General features: G+C 39.2%; 1 protein-coding gene across 3 annotated transcripts in view; it reads left to right on the plus strand.

Annotated features, from left to right (window-relative positions):
• The window catches only part of ntrk2a (neurotrophic tyrosine kinase, receptor, type 2a), a 74,774-nt gene that overhangs the window by 45,104 nt on the left and 9,090 nt on the right, over nucleotides 1-20,580 (plus strand). For 2 of the 3 annotated variants that reach the window (XM_077561314.1, XM_077561312.1), the window contains exons 15-18: nucleotides 2,481-2,611; nucleotides 10,077-10,249; nucleotides 10,330-10,485; nucleotides 11,456-11,546. In XM_077561314.1, the coding sequence (XP_077417440.1) occupies nucleotides 2,481-2,611; nucleotides 10,077-10,249; nucleotides 10,330-10,485; nucleotides 11,456-11,546 (551 nt within the window). The remainder of the gene's footprint in view (nucleotides 1-2,480; nucleotides 2,612-10,076; nucleotides 10,250-10,329; nucleotides 10,486-11,455; nucleotides 11,547-20,580) is intronic. The other variant, XM_077561313.1, reaches the window with a different exon arrangement.

The raw sequence follows: 20,580 nt of genomic DNA on the forward strand, positions 1-20,580 counted from the left end.
AAGTTTTATGTTACTTCCTGATTGCTATCGTTCCATTTCAAGTCATAATCAGTAACATCCACCCGTTTTTATCCACCACAGGAGGTGGCCATTTTGTCATTTGATGTCGACTGAAAATGGAATCAGAGTTGCAAAGGACTTAGGTACTGACCAATCACAGCTCAACTTTTTTCTGAATTTGGTCATGTGACCTTGGCTAGCTGAGCCATGATTGGTCGTTACCTGAGCCTTGAGCAACTGTGATGTCATTTTCAGTTGACAACAAGTGGCAAAATGGCCCTTTTGCTGCTTAATTTACATTCCACTAACATAATATTAATCAGAATGCCGTGCTTAGACTAGTAAAGACGCATACAACGTATCGTAAGGAAATGTTTTGGGTTGTCTTCCCATTGTGTGAATGGGCACCATTGTAGAAAGCATTTTATAAGCTCTGTCCTTTCACAATTTAAACTGGGGGAAAATACAAGGAATAATTAGTTCTGTATTTTTTTTTGTGGGATGCAGGACAGACCATTTTTGTCACAACAGCAAAACTTTTGTTGTTGAATTTTTTTTACTGCTCCCTCACTCTCATTTGTATTTTTCTGTCTCAGAAAAAAAACCTTCAGCCATGTTGCTAATTTCGAAGAAAACACATCACCACATCCACTTACCAACCAAGCCACTACACCCCCCCCCCACCTCCCCACTTAACCAGCTGATCGCCTCTCCGCACTATTAAGCAATAAGCACTAAGCCATGAAGACTCCCTGCTTAGCACTTCTCTTGAATCAACATCTCGTATTGTGACCTCAATGATGTGTAGACACTGCTTGAGGTTGTTTGCACATCTCTAAATTTGTGTTACTATTGCACCACTGCATGCTCCCATACGGTGTATTCTAAGAATGACAATCGAGTACGTCCAATAAAATTCAAGTTAATTTATCTTCAGGCCTTTTAAAATGTGTGTTAACTCCATATTAACCTGGCTGCCTTTCCCAATTCTTTAGTCTTCCTAATTCACCAATCCTCAGCCCTGCTTCTAAAATCTCTTCAATGTCTTAAATTAACTTCACATATCGCATATGACAACTTAAAGAGGTTTTTCGTCCCTTGCAATCGTAGTCAGCAAAAGGATGTTTCTTGGCTTTTGCACAAAGATTATCCTGAGTGATTATCCTGTGTTGTGGGGCGTGTTAAAGCAGTGGTTCTCAAATGGGGGTACGTGTAAACCTGAGGTGAAGGCACTGCAGGGGGACGTGACATTTTAAAATATACAGTATTTAAAAAGTAGATGTAAATATTTCAAAAAATACAAGTTCATAAAATGAATTTTATATTCAGTAAGCTATTCAATTTCAGTGTCCTAAAAACCCAGCATCTTCCCCATAACAGAATGGTTCAACCCAACTTGTCATATGCCACCTGTCAATCACTTGAAAACTTTATTAATAATTCAATTATTTATTTTTGAGAACAGAGCTTTACTAGGATCCCAAAAGATGACACTTGATGTTGGTAATAATAATTTAAATGTCACAAATCTTTATTTAGAATTCAATTAATTATTTAAATTTTTTTTAAGTTATATTTTTTTATTTCCAAATAGTTCAAGAGACCACAGAAATACAAATAAAGTTTCAAAGTTTAAAAAAATCAGACAATGATGGCACAGCACTCTTCAATCAGAAATGTTTTACGCTGGTTAGGGGGTATTTGGCTGAAAAAAAATATTTCAAGGGGGATCGTCACTGAAAAAAGAATGTTCAACAATAATACCAGACTGCTTAACTTATTACCACTTCATGTCTCACATTTGAAAAAAGTGGCTTCTGCAGGCAGCGTAAAGCGGCTTCTCTCTCTCTCTCTCTCTCTCTCTTTCTCTCTCTCATTCTCGCTCGCCCTCCGTGTAAATCGATGCAGCCTATAAGAGACCGGCTGGATCTTAATGTGATATTCTGAGTGGACAGCTTTTCTTCAAATGTGCCTTCAAATCACATCACTGATTAATCCCAGCTCGTGTGCGTGTGTGTGCGGGGAGGCGGTCACATGGGGTGTGTTACAATGCAGGTGGGCAGTTTCACATCTGGCCGTGCGAGGTTACGGCAACATCTTCAAGCAAAATAAAGGGAAACGCACGTCACCATGGTGAGATGTGAAATCTTCACCAAATTTCCTGACGTGGAGTCACATGTTGCCTAGCAACAGAAAGCGGGTTTGTGGAGTGATTCAGCTGTGGGCGAGCAGAAGGCACACAACACACAAAAGGACTCCCAAATGAAATTTAAAACATTTTTAAAAATATGTTTCCGAAAGTAAGAAGGAATGGGGTTGAAATGTATGAATTGTTTTGAAACTCGGGTCAATTGGTGGAGCCCAGGTTCCAAAGCAAACATGGCGAAGCAGCATTCAGCTGTTATGCTGCATACACATGAAATAAGTTGCCAACAGAAGAGAAATCAGCTAATAAGACTTACTTTGTCCTCCTCCTCTAGTCGTCCAGCACATCAAGAGACACAACATCGTGCTGAAGAGGGAGCTGGGAGAGGGGGCCTTCGGCAAAGTCTTCCTCGCCGAATGTTACAACCTGTCCCCTGACCAGGAGAAGATCCTGGTGGCTGTCAAGGTAACGTCAATGACATAGATTGAATTTAGAGGCGGATTTGTTGTCTTGTTTTTAATATTCAAGCCTGCCAACCATCCATTCTGTTTATTGCCTTGACTTTGCGGGAATTGAAGAGATCTGCATGTCAAATTAAGCTGGCGATTGAAACCGACTGTTGGTACACAAATAATGCCGGGAATAATGTCAAAGACGGGGGAAGTTATTGCGAGCTTGACAATATTTTTTTGCAGCAGAAGTGAATGCATGCAGCATGTTTAGAATATTAAACAGTTTACTGCATAGAATCCAACATACACTCTTGTGAGAAATCTTTACATTCAATGTATACGAAGTGAAAATCCGGGATGCCCGCCAAAAGTGTTTATATATCCCTTTAGATAACACAAAATGGTGGCAAAGTAATATTTTTGTCTAAATGAAACTCTTGTCCACTCGCCTCAACCTTGGCACTAATTTGCCAAAATAAATAGGTGTATTTTTTCAGGGAGTAACGGAGGATAGGTTGCGAGCAAATATGAAAATCTGTGAATGCCAAACCCCACTTCTGCTATTTGAAAACATGAATGCTTTATTTTCCAACTAGTATTTGTCTGATCTCCCAGTTCACTTCCTCACTTGCTGGCAATTTGTCGCCAGCAAGCCATCGAATTAGAACCCAAGCCGCAGACTTCCGAGTCGAATTGAGCCAGTTTGCCTCCCTGGATATCCTGATTTATCCGTTCATCCATCTCTCCATCACGGAAGTGAAACTCAATCTGACTGAGAAAGACTTCTCATTAACAATACATGACCTGTAAGAGACCCCGCCATGTACAGTTCACATTTTCACCTGCATTACTTTTACCTCACAAGCAGCCTTATAGTAATTTCGGATTTTTCCATTCAATGTAGTTTTTATTTTATTTTGACTTTGTTTTTTTAAGTTCAGTTTGTTTAGACATACAAAAGCAAAGGCAGTTAAAAAGTAGATTAGTAACATAAAAAAAGAACGCACCATAAAACATGAAAACAATGCCAAGTCTCATGCTGAGTCAAAAGCCATAGATTAAATATGTTTCATGTAAAATGGACAGAGAGGCTTGTCTAGCATTTCGTGGGAGGTCATTCCACAGGGAGGCAACGGCAACGGAAAAGGTTCGATCCCCTCTGAGCCTCCGCTTAGTAGCGCCTGGAGTTAAGGTGGGGTGAAACTATTTGAAGATTTGAAATCAAAGAAAATAATCTTCAAATGTATCTAAAATGCTCCAGTTTAGAGGCAAGCAGCAACATTTTGGACCAACTGGAGACCATTATTCAAATAATTTTCATTTTAATAATTGATTATTTGTTGATTAATCAATTAATTTTCACACCTAATACAATGCTATTCTTATATATTAAAAAAAAAATTGGGGGGGAGTGCTGGAACGGATTAATGGCATTTTGATTCATTTGCATGCTGACAATTTCCTTGATGTACAGTACTAGGATTGGACAGGTAATATTGAGCTCTTAAAACCGCTGCTTCGCTCATGTACATTCATCAATAAATAATTATCATTTCCATTGATTAGACTTCCACTGAGATAATTTTTTTTTTCAATTAGTTAATGTAACATGTTCTCGCTCACTCGCCTTCCTCCTCTCTCTGCTGGAATGCTGTGAGTCACCATTTCTCACCAGGGTTCCTCTTCCTCCTCTTCATCCTCCTCCTCCCTTTTTGCTGCATCAACTAATGGAACGTTAAACGAGGCTGTCGGAAATAAACGAAATGGCTTTGACCAACAGACGTAATTGTCAATCAAATAAGCCGTTTTTTTTTTTTTTTTTTACATTGAAAGGTGAAGTCAGGTGCTCGTAGCTTTTCGACTGTCTTTGTAGTAGAGCACCATACGCAAATTCACATTAAACATTCTTAATAGCTGGAGGGCTTTTATTTACTCAACCGCAGAGGGTTCTATGTGTCTATTAGGAACAAGCCACTAGTAGACAATTAATGATATTCTGGAAGGTCGCTTGAAGCAACACCACCAGAAAACTTTGCCCCCCCCTCCCCCCTTCCCCATGGATGACTCACCCAATGATTAATCGGGGCACAGCGTGTATTAGAATGAAGGCTTCTATTTGAAGAAATGTGGTACTTGAAATCATTTGTTCTGGTTGTATGCTAATTAGCCATTACAGACTGGAAGTCACCTTCCAGTAACACTTATTCCTTCATGATGCACCTGCTGCAATTGGGCCGCAGCATTTGTCTATTTGAAGAAATCCAGTATTGTATTTTATTTGTTCTGGTTTGATGCTAATTAGCAATTCAGTCACATTCCAAAAGGTCTTTACAGCTTTTTTTTTTTTTTTTTTTACTGTGATAAACCCAGTGAATAATTGGGGCATGGCCCCTATTAGAGGGTAGGTCACTATTTGGGAAGGTGTTTTTTAGATTTTGTATCATTTGTTCTGGCCCTGTGTTAATTAGACCTTAAATCACATAGCGGAAGGGCCGTAAACCAACACCATGAATCTTCTTTGTGGATAACACACACAGTGATTAATTGGGGCATGGTGTTAAAGTAGATGCCATACCTGTTGAGAATTGGGGCCTGACTTTTATCAGACACTATTTGAAGGAATTTTTTGAAAATGATTTGTTCTGATTTTATGCTAATTGTCCACTTAGTCCCATTTGATGAAGGTTGATTAAGCAACACTTTTTTCTTTTTTTTTTCTTTTTAAATAACATTTAATTGAGGGCACGGCCTTCCCAAGCTTTGGAGGAAATGCATTATTTGTTCTGGTTGCATGTTAATTAGCCATTTAATCACATTCTGGATAACAACTGAGAGCAGCAATAAGGAACTTCATTTTCCCTTGTCGTGTAGGTGCCAAAAACAAGTCATTGCTGTAAATGTGTGTGTGTGTGTGTATATATATATATATATTTTTAATAAACTGGCTGATGCTATCACATATTCACGTGAAACATCAGACTAGTGATAAGATACTCCCTTCGGACCAATTGATTGACTGCTTTCCTATTGAGAAAGGGCTTTGGTGCCATCTTTTGGCATGTTAGAGTATTTCACAAAGAGTTACAAAATAAAAAAAAGGAAGAAAACAGCTGCCCTTTTGTAGCCATTTTATTATCAGGAACTAGAAATTTGAAATTGGAAGACTAGAAAATTGCTATTAATTGAATGCAATTTTAAGGAAAATGCTTTATTGGTATAGGCCTATGTAGTTTTTCTTTAAAATTATATGTCATTGATTTTTGGGGGCCTGGGGAGTTGTATATATCAAAACTACTAGTAGTATCAGTACTTGGTACTGGCATCAGTGACTAAAGAATTGAGTACGCATACTGGTATCAGTCTGAAAAGGTGGTATTGAACATCCCTTTTACTGTGTCACTTAATCTGGATTTAAAATCTTTGTTGTGACAGGAAATTCATCACATTCTTCACATGAACATTTACTGCATAATCTTCCCTTTTGTGATGCCTTTTTTCCCCTTTAATAAACACTTCGCACCTCTCATGTGCGCAAACCGTGCATGCTTTAATTAGCCCAACACTCTATCATGTATGCTACGCTAGAGAACATTTTGAGCCCGTCACAATAACATACACACTCCAGCCGAGCTTAATGATCCCGACTTAAGGCTTGGCTATCAATCAGCCACTGGCACATAGGGCGAAGGCAAGTTTGACTTGCGTACTGTATTGTACTGTATACGGTGAGGTGCCATTGATCACAGGCACTCTTTAACATGCGCACACACATACGCTCACACACACTTCCCCATCTGCGGCTCATCAATCATGAACACTTTCAATAATGCTTCCTTCAACACATGTAAATGTGAGTCACTACATTCCTCCCAGCCTGAGGATGCTGATTACTTTTATTTGTTGCGGATGCCAAATGCAGCACGGGCACATGACTTGTACCATATTCACTGTATCCAGTACGCGGGGACGATGCATTCAGGGACTCATCACATTTGATTGCTGTTTCTCTGCGTAGTCTCCACTGTAACATTGCATTGTATATTATTATTGTCTACATGCAGGAATGACTTGTTTGACTTTTCATTTCACACGGTTATCATATCAGCCGACCCCTAAAGGAGCAGTGAATGCTTACTCCAGTGGAAATTCATAAAATCGGATTTTTGTATCCCACGTTTCTCTTTTCACTGCATCATCGTTGTGGCCCCAGCGAGCCGATGTGCCGTAAAAAAACCACACAAACGCCACGCTATTAAATAAATCATGTTTTACACTTTCATGAATGTTTTATGCTCTCAACGCAAAGCACATTAGCGGTTTCTGAGTTGCCGTTCAAGATTTCTCATCGTGAAACGTGAGCTCGGTTTGGATATTAATTAAGAAACCAGTGGGGTGCAATTGGAAAAACAAAGAGGTTGTTATTACATGAATACATTTAGTGTTGTGTTTATTTTATAGTGGAATCTCATTTTGACCCATATATATAAAAAGTTCATTATCAAACATTTGTTGAAAGAGACCAATTGTGTTTAAGGACCTGCTGTCCAACAAACTCTGATGTAGCCAACAAAACTAGGCACAGCTCTGCTTGGTGGTATCGGTACGTGGTATCGGTATCTGTGACGACTCTAAAGTTGAGTACCCATGCTGGTATCTTTTCGGGGGGGTGGGTGGGGGGGCTGATATAGAAGTAGAGTATAGTTTTAAATACAGGTATTTAAAAAACTAATTTAAAGCATACAGGTGCATCTCAATGAACAAAAATATCTTAGAAAAGTTAATTTATTTTGGTTATTCAAATGAAACATTTAAACATGGACATTAAACATTAGGCATGGGCGAGTCCGATACCCGGGCTTTCTTTTCATGGTATCAAGGATTCGTGATGATGGCCTATACCAGTATCAGCTGCCTTTTTGTGGCTGTTTTCCGATCAGGAATTAGAAATTAGAGGAACAGGAAATTGCCATTAATTTCATGCAATTTTAAGGACAAATCCTATATTTGGACATATAGTCTTTGTTTAAAATTATCTGTCATTGTTTTTGGCCGGAAATTGTATGTATGCGAAAGTACTAGTGGTATCGGAACTTGGTATCGGTATCTGTGACTACTCAAGAGCTGAGTACTCGTACTGGAATCGGTCTGGAAAAAAGTGCTATCGAACATCCCTATTAAATATCAATAATCAATTTACGGACCATTTCCCAACTAATTTCTATGTTAAATTTTATGTAAAATTATTTTGAGATTGAATTTGGGGCACTTGCGAAGAAGAAAAAATAAGTGTTTGATATATATATATTTATTTTTTTCAAAACACTGATTATACTGATATAAGCCTTAATTAGTATGTAGTATTAGTAGTAATATATAGCATATACGCAGTGCTGGACTGGCACCATTTTGACTTAGACTGGCTAGCCTGCTGGTTTAGTTTGCTGTTTATATTGTAAATTGATTAATGATCTTCTCCCTCTCTTGGGGTAAAATAGAGAAAAATACAAATTAAATAGCACCGTATTGGCCCCAAAAGACGTCGGCCCACCGGGCATCTGCCCTGTATGCCAGATGGCCAGTCCAGCCCTGCATATACGTAAAAACAAGCTGCGGTCTGCAAATTTAGACACCCCTGTTCAAAGGATATTCAAGCCTACTCCCATATTTCCCATATAAGCTCAATATTGTATTTCCATCTTTTGTTCTGTAATAATCTCCATTGTCACGCCGGCTCGCGTTACAGCCCATAATGTTCTCGATTGGTTGATAACAGCTAGAGGCGGGGTTATGTTCCATCTCATTTTCTGGCATCTCAGCATTCCAGCTGCCACGGGGTCATCATGTCATATTTTTTTTCCCGCCCCCTGGAGCTTTTTTAGCAACTTGTCCTTGTGCCCTGGACCTATATTTGTAACGAGAGCTTGTGTTTGTTTCTTTGTGGAAGGGGGGACGTATATATATGCACGGCATTTACAGTCGGAAGACTATTTATTATTCATGTAGGGCAAAAGCGATTGCATATATTTTTCCTGCTCGGATACGAGATGCATACATAGCCCGTATCATTTTCATTTCCTGTGTCTTGCGTCTTTGACTTGACGTTTTCGCTCTGTCACGAACGCGTGCGTTATGTAACCCTGGCTGATGACAGATTGGATTCAAGGGAAGATGGGAATGTAATCAGCAAATATGAGGGTCGGTGCATGCACACCCTCCAAAAATGGTTTTCTCTCTTCACTGTTATTATTCTTAGGCTAAATAAATTACCATTTTGGGTTGGAGGGTTTCCCCCTACATGAAAACTAACCCTGTTGATGAGTGACTGCTGATTTATTTATTTTTTATTCATCCCCCAAAGCCAGTTTCGCTTAGCAACATAAGAATAAGCTTGAATATTATTTTCTACAGAAATCAACAAAACAAACCACAAATCAGTTTCAAGAACCCGTTGCCATTTTGGTTTGAAGCAGTCATTTTGGGGAACGTGTCCAACCATTTCTGTCCAATTGCTAACAAATTTGAACATAATAAACAGATGGGAGTTTTTTTTGACAGAGTATTGTGTCAAAGTTTGATGAGTCCATGTAAAACCCAAAATTCTCTTCTGATGTCAGTCCTGCTTGGATGCAGCAGATTGCAACGAGATGTGTCCTGCCTAGAACTCTAGTGGGATTCATAATAATGCATCATGGCCATTTTTGGATCCTTTTGACCAATTTTAGAGACAAACGTGCCCGAGAGATTTTATCTAATTGCTACCAAAATTGAATCTTTACTACTAGACAGATGGACAACACTAACTTGTGAAAGTTCTTTATTTTTGTCCCTGCATGTGGGCAGAGCATGACGTCAAAACTTGATGAGTCACAATAAAATACAAAACTCCTGCTCAAGAAAATAATCCTTTTGAAGGAAGTTTTATTTAGCTTAGCGTGAATTCTGGTCAACGTCTCTATTAGGAGAAAAAAAAAGGCTAAAATAAACACAGGAAGTCAGCCATTTTTGTTGAAGCGGTCATTTTAGATTTTTTTTGTTTTTAAACATTCCAGGCATGCTTCAAAGCAAGTTTGTTCTAGCGATTTTGTCAGATTGCTACTCAATTCAAAATACATGCAGACAACAACACAAAGTCACAGCTGGATGTCCTACTCTGAAAAAAATCTAAGGCATTTATACTGCTGGAAATATATAGATGCATAACTCCGTTCCTGATGCTCCAATTTTCTTCTGTATACTGACACTGAACACAACTCTCAACTATTCATCGCCGCTCGCAGCTGTAATTTCTCCTTGTAATCAATCCTTGCTAGGTCCAATTTACCGTAACTCACTTTTACAAGGCAGGGCAATTTTTCCCCCCTTTCAGCAGACATGACTAATTGATCGTTGTAGTGTGGCATAATGTTTTTCCATTTGTCAGTTTAATAAAATGTCACCGTGTGTGCGTGCGTGTGTGTGTGTGTTTCTGTATATGTCAGACCCTTAAAGAGGCCAGCGAAAATGCCCGGAAGGACTTCCATCGCGAGGCCGAGCTGCTGACCAACCTTCAGCACGAGCATATTGTCACCTTCTACGGCGTGTGCGTGGAGAGCGACCCCCTCATCATGGTGTTTGAGTACATGAAACACGGAGACCTCAACAAGTTCCTCAGGCATGGATCTTCCATTTTTTTCCCCCCCAGCATTACTTTAAGTACAGGCTAAAGCTAACAAGACTCTCCTAATCTATTAGGGCTCACGGTCCGGATGCAGTTCTGATGGCAGAGGGCCAGACCACCAGACCAGTAGAGCTGACTCAGTCGCAGATGCTGCACATCGCACAGCAGATAGCGTCCGGAATGGTCTACTTGGCGTCGCAGCACTTTGTGCACCGCGACTTGGCCACCAGGTTTGTCACTTACCTCATGATTATATAACACATGATCTGCATCACACTATAAAAGAGACCATACAAGTACTGCCCACCATCACCTTGGTTGTTTGATTTAAATCAAACCAAATGAGAGCGAATTCAGTTAAAAACTCAAAATTGAGGGAAATGTTATTTAAGGAAATCATTTCAATAAATCCAATATTTATCCAACATTAACCAGCCTTCTTTTTGTGGTATTATTGTATTACAACGTATTGTGGGATTTTATCTTCATCATGTGATGGGGAAATCAATCCCAAAAACATGTGACAATATTTACTGCAAATAATAAATACAATACTTATCATTACAAATGATAATATAGCTAGAAAATTCCTTATAACAGCTACCAAAAAAGTCCCTGATGTGATAGTACTCGTCATAAATAATAACGCTTTTCCTATGAGAATAACCATCAAAATAGTTTGTTGCCCATAGTAGTGGTAAAAATAATTTCTCAATCCTAGAAGTTGTCTGTTAAATAAGATTACACGTACCACCAAGTCCTGTTGTAAATAATTACTATGATCTCGTCCAATGATCTGACAATGCCTGCAGAAGCATACGATTTTCCTGAGTGGAATTTAGCAGAATCATGAAAAACAGTCCTATTTAAAAAATTTTTTTTATTAAATCTGAATATTAATTTGAATAAAACTAATTTGAATCTGATTAAAAAAAGACATAATCAAAACAAGGATAAGGAGTATAGAAAATGGCTGGATGGAAATAAATGATATGACTTTCTCTGGTCCTCTAAAATTTTCAGTGTAGCTGTTTCCAGAATTCAAAGTGGATGCTATAGCTATTCAATAAAATGCAGCTCAATATGCAGTTGAACCAAATGTAAAAGTTGCACAGTGACTTTCAAGCTTCAAATTAATACCTGACTATGCGCCGGCATGCGGCGTTTCACGGCTGACGTGTTTTGTGTGCCGTCCAACAGGAACTGCCTGGTGGGCGAGAACCTGCTGGTGAAGATTGGAGACTTTGGCATGTCCAGAGATGTCTACAGCACTGACTACTACAGGGTAGGTGTATGTGTCCAACTTTATTGCTTTTACACTTTTCACACCACTGATGCATGTGGCTCCCTTTGATCCCCCCCAAACTTATTGGCTATTGAAGTAACTTCTGAAGTAACAAATTTTCTCACGTTACAATTTATTATTATTATTATTATTATTATTATTATTATTATTATTATTAGGGCTTCAATTTTTTTTATCTAGGTCAAACACAAAAATTGGTCAACACAATAATGTCTACCTCGAAACAGTGCGATTACCTGAGTAATTAAAAAATAAATTTAAAAAAATTGTGTTAGTGACATCCCTAATTGTTACTAATAATTAATCATTCATGTGAAGACTGATCATGTTAATAATTTCTTACAATAATTTGGAAACAAATCAGTACCATTATACATTTTTCTATAAATCTTTTCCACTGTTTAAATTTCCAAATTTAGTAGAAAATCACAATTTCCCATCAATGGTGAGCTATTTTTTGAACTCATATGGTCTTTGGGGGCTACCACCACCTTTGTGACTCCTGCTGTTGACAATATTTTGCCACAGAAACATATAGATTTTTACCGCCATATAGAAAAGTGCAATTGGAATGATTTTTCATGAATAAAGGAGAATAGTTTGAATTAAAAAGAAAAATCTAATACCAAACCTGCTTGTAGTTTTCAGTGGCGGCAAATTGCACTGCATCACAGTGTGCTCAAATATTGTCCTAAGTTGGCTCTAATAAAGGCCATGGCCCAGTTAGCTGCAATGGTAGGGGAAGAATTGACAGAAGTGCATGCCAAATGTATCGTCTAAAGATATTTGTTCACACTTTGTCTGAGGAGAAATAATAATGACAAGATAATAATAAAAATCATTTATTTTCAACTAGATAATTCAGAAACACACATTTTAACGTTTGACATTATGAAATGTGCAAAATGAATCCGCCATCAACAACAAGAGATCTGAATGCATAGTTTACACAGCCAGCCTGTGTGGAAAAATCTCTTTTAGATAGTCTAAATGTTGTCCCAAAGCTCAGCATTGTGCCGAATGAAAGGTGATGTGCAAATCTGAAGATTCCCCTCTGGCTTTCTTTTGCACACTGTTGTCGGCAAACTACCGATTGCCACAAATCTATCCCCCCCCCACCCCCCACCCCGTGTTCCACTACTCCCCTCACATCCCCTCTTCTCTTCAATAGAGCTAAGTGTGCTGAGGCTGTCGTCATAGCAACGCACAAAGGCAGCGCCGGTGAGCCGCTGAGTTGTATCCAACGTTTTCTCGGGAAGAAAAGTAATCAGGGAATTTGTGTTTAGTATGCTTGGAGCGGCGCTGGAGATGGCGGAGGAGGGTGGTAAGTGTGAGTGTGTGTGTGTGTGTGGGGGGGGAAGGGGGGGGCTCAGTGGCAAGTGAGAGCGAAGGAGGGCAAAGTGTTGGACGCCGGAGGGGATGAAAACAAGAAACAAATAAATATACAGCAGCTGAGAAAGCAGTTAGTGATGGAAGGATAAAGAATCAGACGGGGGCAATGTACAACACAGCCGCAGAGAAAGAAAATACAACAAATGAAGACATCTGTCACAAATGACACAAAAGGATGGCGACCCGGGAAGACGTGAAATAATTTTGTCGTGGTTTGGCATCCGGGAGAGTCAGGGAGACATGTGATGTGCGTGTGTGTCGTGTGTGTGTGGGTTGGTGGGTGGGTAAGCGTGTTCAGTCATGCTTTTACGTCAGAAGCCAAGATGACTCATAAAGGAATCAGCCCCCTACCTCAGTTTGTGTGTGTATGTGTGTATTTGGGCGGAAATAGAAGCAAAGGCGTAGGACTGACGAGGCTGTTTTAACGTCACAGCATCCGCTTACACAAAGAAGCTGGCAGACGTTTTGGATGCCTCGATTCTCTACTTTATTCTTGGGCTCACCTTGCAAACCCCCCCTGAAGTCGCCACCCAGATGCCTTTCTGTATAGGCTTTATGGTATTCTTATTTATTTATTTATGTATTAATTTATTTATTTATTTATTTATTTATTTATTTATTCCCATTTATTTATTTTTATTTATTTATTTCCCCCAATTTATTTATTTACTCATCCCCATTTATTTATTTTTGTATTTATTCCTTTATTCCAATTTATTTATTTGTTTTTATTTATTTCCCCCCCAATTTATTTATTTATTTATTTATCTATTTATTTGTTTGGTTATGTATTCCTGTGTATTTATTTGTTTATATTTTTGTTTATTTATTTATTCCCATTTATTTACTTATTTTTATTTATTTATTTATTTATTCATGTATTTATTCCCAATTTATTTATTTATTTATTTATTTATTTATTTATGTATGTGTTTTAAAGGCTTTGTGGTATAGTCTCATTTACGGTACTCTTACCTTAAACAGCACAACTTTTGGGGGATATACGGTAGTCAAATGTTAACCACCAGGACCTTCTGGCAGTTTATGCTCACATAAAAAATGCGCAGACACATCACATGCGTGGCGACTGCTCCCACATAGCATGACTCAGCCAATCAAATGATTTATTCTGAGCGTCCTTTTGCGAATCGATCAAGTGGGTGTGGATATGAGACAGGCAAGTGGCGAGGAGGAAAGTCCAAGGAAGAAAGTTTGGGTTAAAGGTGCTATGTTGTTAAAATTACTTTAGATTGTTATTGTGTGAGTTATTTTTCCTATAAAGTTTGATGTATCATAGAATATTATAAAGATCCCCAGATACTGCATTCATTCTCAACAATGACAAAAACAGATTCAAAAAGAAAACAAATGCTTTAAAAAAAGTGCTTTGCTCCCTTAACGGCATCCTGCATAAAAATGAGCAATGAAATTAACCGTCTGTTTTGCTTGTATTGCCTCTTCCAAAGCAACAACAGACCCCTTTTCTTTCTTATTTATTTATGTTTTCACAAGGCAAACAAATTGCATCCAAATGAAGAAGCTGATTGTAACGAGAAAAGCGCAGGAGAAGAGCGTACAATGCTGTCAGACACATGACACATTAACACCAGGGCAATACTTCAACATGTGTTAAGCAAACATTTTACAACGCTTAAACAGCTTAAACTAATTATGTTTGCTGTTTTAGCTATGGTATGATAATCGTGTGTGGGTGGTTTTTAATTGGGAGATTTACTCTCATTATAATTGCGTATTTAATCTTCCACTGTAGTTACATAAGATTATTTTATTTTTTTTCCCCCATGAGTACTCTAAGAAAGAGTAATTGCAATATATTAATTGAGTGCATCAGGAGAGCAACTTATTTCCTTCTCATGAGGAAAAAGAAGCACACATTTGCACTGGCGCGTTTAAGAAGAAAAGAATCACTAGTTTTTGTTTCCGTGGCAACACAGAGGCCACTTAAGGTTCTTGTGTATCAAGGAGTGGGTGGAGTTTATCACATAAGCTCCACCCACACTGCATCTTTCCACTAACCTTTTTTTTTTTTAGCTAGCCTAGTTGCCATGGATACGCCAGCCTCTGGATGGTCACCGCTGAGTGACAAAAATCTCCTCCACTGCTGTTTTTGACCCCTCCTTTTTTACTTTAGTCATGCCTGGAACACTTAGACAGCCGTCGGGCTGTAAAGATGCATATTCATGAGGCTGGGGGACAGACAGACGGGAAGGCGAGGAGAGGGAGGGAGAGGACAAGGGAGAGACAGGAGCATTAGAAATAGACGACTCCTGATGATTGCATATAGATTGATGGGTAGAAGTAACAGTAAAGATGGATCTATGATGGATTACAGATTTTCACAGTTCTTAACACACAACAATCAATGATTTGGCACAGTTTGAAAAACCTTGACTTTAAGTACCAATTGCTCGGCCCAATTTGCCACATAAACACTCGTTTATCTGCATTAGACTCTGACTTTCCTTCTTTACACTGATGTCAATAACACGTCACCTTGTTGTCAAAACTGTACACACAATGGTCAGTTGTTGCACACACACCCTAATTGAAATCTCAAAGCATCAACGCACAATTATGCAAATCTCGTAACACCCACGTCTGGTGAGCTATTTTCAATCAGGAGAACTATGAGGCACTCGAGGCGATTTTTCCACAGGTGCCTTGCCAAAGAGATAATTTTCTGTGAAGCACCTGTGTAACTGTAATTGAGAGGGGGGGGGGGAGAGAAAGATAGAGAGAATGTGCACGTGCGAGAGAGAGAGAGAGTAAAAGAGAGAGCAAAAGAAAGAGGGAGAGAAAGAGAGAGAGACAAAGAGACAGAGGAAGAGAAAGAGAGGGGGAGAGACAGGGAGAGAGAAAGGAAAGAGGGAGAGGGGAGAGAGAGAGGAATGGAGGGATGGAGGAGGGATAGAGCAAGAGAGAGAGAGAGAGAGAAAGAAGGAGAAAAGAAGAGAAAGAGAGGGAGGGAGAGACAGGGAGAGAGAAAGGAAAAAGAAAGAGGGAGAGGGGCGAGAGAAAGAGATGAAGAAAAAGAGGGGAAGAAGGATGAGGGGGAGAGAAGGGGGAGAGAGAGAAAGGAAGGAGGGGGAGGGAGAGGGGAGAGAGAGAGAGCAAAAGAAAGAGGGGGAGAAAAAGAGAGAGAGACAGAGAGAGAAAGAGAGGGGGAGAGACAGGGAGAGAGAAAGGAAAGAGGGGAGAGAGAGAGAGGAATGGAGGGATGGAGGGAGGGAGGGATAGAGCAAGAGAAAGAGAGAGAGAAGAAGAGAAAGAGAGGGGAGGGGAGAGATGGAGAGAGACGGAGAGAGAAGGAAAAAGAAAGAGGGGAGAGAGAGAGACAGAAAAAGAGGGGAAGAGAGGTGAGGGGGGGAGAAGGGGTAAAGAGAGATGGGGATAGAGAAAGGAAGGGAGAGAGAGAGAGCAAGAGAGAGAAAGAGGGGGCAAGAGAGAATGAGAGGTTGGGTGTGTTAATGGTAGAACAAAAATCAGGGTATGGTACAAATATTGGTCTTATTTGGGTTTTGTCCCCATTTGGTACAGGCAGTAAAGTCAGTGTTTCCCAACCTTTACTGAGCCAAGGCACATATTTTATGCTAGAAAAATGTCAGGCCATAACAACCCAAACAAAAATGTCACTCATACACTCATCTCAATACATTTAAAATGACAGTATACTTGGTGTGAGTATCTCGAGATACTCACAGGAAGGCAGGACTAAATGGACCTTCTGCTATCCGGGAGGAAGAGCATTTATTGGTTCTGGCTATCACTATACTGTACGTTGAACAAAGATACATTATCTGCACTCAACAAATTGTAATCTTTGGACCTATTAAGGGAAGTTGTTTAAATGTCACACGGCACACTGATGTTGGAAATCAGTGCAATAAGGAAAAGAAAGCAAAAGCCAGGAGAGGCCGTTTAAATGTGATGTGAAGCTACATCTCCACTGCACTGGTTTGTTGTTTGTGCTCAACAATTCACGTTCACGAATGAGTTTTAGAAGCACATGGCTAGCCACGATATCCGCTAAGCAGAGCTTGAGATGCACGCCATTTGTTTACAGAGTAGCTAGAGAAGGAGGCAGTTCCACTTCCTATAACTAATACGTTCTGTCCGTCGCTACATACACCTCTGTACCAAACCAAATGTTCTTTTGCAAAAACGGATCCAATTTAAGTAGCGTTACACCCCTACTAAATGCAGAATAGACTTTGACACCCAAGTGTTTCCAATTTACAACACTTGAAGATGAACCTAAATGCCGCACACATTAGTAAACAATGTGTCTGTGGATCCTGATTAGATTTTCCATAATTAAGGCGTAATTAAGTCTTTATTATCCTTCAAAATGACACTTAATCCCTCAATCTGCTCTTCTAATGTCTGAAAAATTCTACAGATACAGTAAACAACATTGCTATGGTTGACAAATTTGTAATTAGTGTTTTGCATTTTAGGATAAAGGAAGGAAAGGAACTGCCAACAACAACTTGGAACAGGGTCGGTTCACTGAGAGAAACGGGGGCCTAAGCTGTGTGTTTTGATTAACGTTTATTATTTTATATTTAATTAAAATGTTTTTTGTTTTGAATAATTATGTATTGCAAATACAGCACAATCCACCCATTTTTATCCATCTCTAGGGGAGGCCATTTTGTCACTTGCTGTCCACTGAAGATGACATCACAGTTGCTCAAGGCTCAGGTAACGACCATTCACGGCTCAGCTTGCGAACGTCACATGACCAAACTCAGAAAACAGGTGAGCCCTGATTGGTCGTTACATGAGCCCTGAGCAACTGTGATGTCATTCTGACTTGACAGTAAGAGACAAAATGGCCGCCACCTGTGATGGAGTTTGCTGCTGAATTCATATTCCAAAAAAGCAATATTAACCAGAATGCCGTGTTTAGGCTAGTGATTGAACATATTATTGTAAAGAATATTACCATAAAAAAAAATATATATTTTTAACTCATTCACTGCCATAAATTCATAAAAATAAAAATAAAAGATTATTTAAAATTAGGGGCGTCATTTTTAACATAACATTTTTAATTGTAATTAATCGCATGACTTCACTAGTTAACTCACGATTAATCATAAATTCTATATCTGTTCTAAATGTACCAATAAAAAAAATCTAGGGAAAAAAAAAAGTTAAACTAATAGAAATAGTTTAAATGAATTTTTACGTCTATAGCCGTCAATGGCAATGAATGAATTAAAAAAAATAAAAATAAAACATTATTAAAAATTTGGGGCATCGGGCGGTTCAAATTTGTAATTATAATTAATTGCATGACTTCACTAGTTAACTCACAATTAATCACCAATTTTATATCTGTTCTAAATGTACAATAAAAAAATCTAGGTTTTCATACTCTTGTTAACAAAAGTGGGAAACACGGGAAATAAATAAAATGCATTTTTGACGTCTATAGCTGTCAATGGCAATGAATGAGTTAATAATTATATAATAATAAAAATTGAATAAAACCAAATTTTGCAATTTTCCCTCATAAAAAAAATCATCATAATATTCTTCAGACCAAGACTGAAAGATTTGAAAGATTTGTCCTTGGTGACGTCGTTACTGTCTTCTATTACGTTGCAGTTTTGCTGGTAATGTTTGATGCATTAAAAAAAAAAAAAAGTACTGGAAGGGCACCAAAGTCTAATGGTTTCTTCCTCCGTGCCACACCCTTCCTCCAAGTTGACTGGAAATCAGCTCAGTCCATTTTTGTGATGCTGGTAACATACGAACAAACATCGAAACCAGACGCAGGCGTAACAAACAATCAAACGAGGTGGCCGAGCACTTGAGCTATTAATATTTCAGACCTTCAGGGAAAATGATCAGCCATGATGAATAAAACAAAACATCTAATGGGTATGACCAGGCTGAAACACGTAAGTGAATAAATGATGTTTGAGAACAAGAGTAAGAGAATAAATGCAGCGTGTTTGTGCTCCACCATGAAACATACAATAGAACAATATATTCAAGATGGTTTCAGTATATTACATTCGCGCTGGCGTCCAATCTAGACGGACTGACCGCAGAAGTAAAGCAAGAAAGCGGAGAAAGAAAAAAAAAAGTTCCACATTAAGATGAGAAAAAAAACAAGCAAAAGCGGACTTGACAAGAGAAGAAGAAGAAAGGTTTGCTTGTGAAGACTTTAGCACTCCAGAGATGGAGGCAGAACCTGATGGCTATCTATGTGACCGTCCACATTTTATGACGCCATTAAATAAGCCGCTGACTAGCACAGAAACGGGCCAAGTGCGGCGCGCAGGCCATTAATAACGGACATAAAGCTGAGAAAATGGACTGTCCTATCGGCGGGGTGCGACGGAGCAAGGATCGCCGGCGAGATTCATGTTCGCCGAGAGCGATGGAGGAGACGCCTGATACGAGACCAGGTTTAATTCACTTTTGTGCCGGTTGAAGAAGAAAGACTCGAGCTGCGTCTTCATATAGCGCACACTAAGATAAATAAACTGTTTAATACTGTCTGTGTGAATCGGCTAAATAATGCACTGAAACGTGAGACACGGAGAGTGTCAAATATTACTCCATTTCTAGTCATGCAATTAAGGCAAGGCCATTTCATTTATATATGCGTTTACAAACCACAGATTTACATATAAATTGAAAAAACATATTGTGAAGTTGATTTAAAAAAATAAGCAAAGGTACACTCTAAAAACAGTTGGGTCAAAAAAAAAAAAACTAACTATGGGTCAAAAATGGACCGAACCTCTACTTGCGTGAATTTGACCCAATTTTGAGTCAATAAATGTGTCTTTAAGTTTTAAACAACTCATAAATATTGGTCAGATCCTTTACTTGTGTCCAAAAATGGGGTCATTTTGTATAAAACAACCCAGAAAGTTGGGTCAAATTGACCCATGAAGTGGATCGGTCCATTTTTTATCCATAAATGGGTTACTTTTGACTGTTTAACTGCTTTTAGAGTGTATGGGAGGGAAATCATAGTTTTTAACCTGTCTTAAAAGCTATTTATACTTGGGGCTCACTTCACTTCTGTTCTTATTCCATTTGTGTGCAGCATAACAGCTAAATGCTGCTTCACCGTGTGCGCTTTGAAACTGGAGCTCCACTTTTTTCCATTTAGCATTTCATTTCCAACTCTATACCACCACCATCACATCACAATTTTACAGAGAGCGAGAGAGGGGGGAAGAGGGGTAGAGAGATGGGGAGAGAGAAAGGAAAGAGAGAGAGTGGGAGGGAGAGAGAGAGATTGAGATGGAGGGAGGGAGGGAGGGAGGGAGGGAGAGAGGGAGAAAGAGCAAATGAGAAAGGGGGTGAGGGGGAGAGAAGGGGGTAGAGAGATGGGGAGAGAGAAAGGAAAGAGAGAGATGGAGGGAGGGAGGGAGAGAGGGAGAGAGAGCAAATGAGAAAGAGAGAGAGAGGAAGAGAAAAAGGGGGGAAAGAGAGGGGGAGGGAAAGAGAAGGTGAGGGTGTGAGGGGGATAGAAGGGGGAGAGAGACGGGCGGAGAGAACGGAAAGATAGAGAGTGGGAGGGAGAGAGAGAGAGGGATTGAGATGGAGGGAGGGAGGGAGGGAGGGAGGGAGG

Source organism: Vanacampus margaritifer, chromosome 3, assembly GCF_051991255.1.
Source record: "Vanacampus margaritifer isolate UIUO_Vmar chromosome 3, RoL_Vmar_1.0, whole genome shotgun sequence".
NCBI classification, from domain to species: domain Eukaryota; kingdom Metazoa; phylum Chordata; class Actinopteri; order Syngnathiformes; family Syngnathidae; genus Vanacampus; species Vanacampus margaritifer.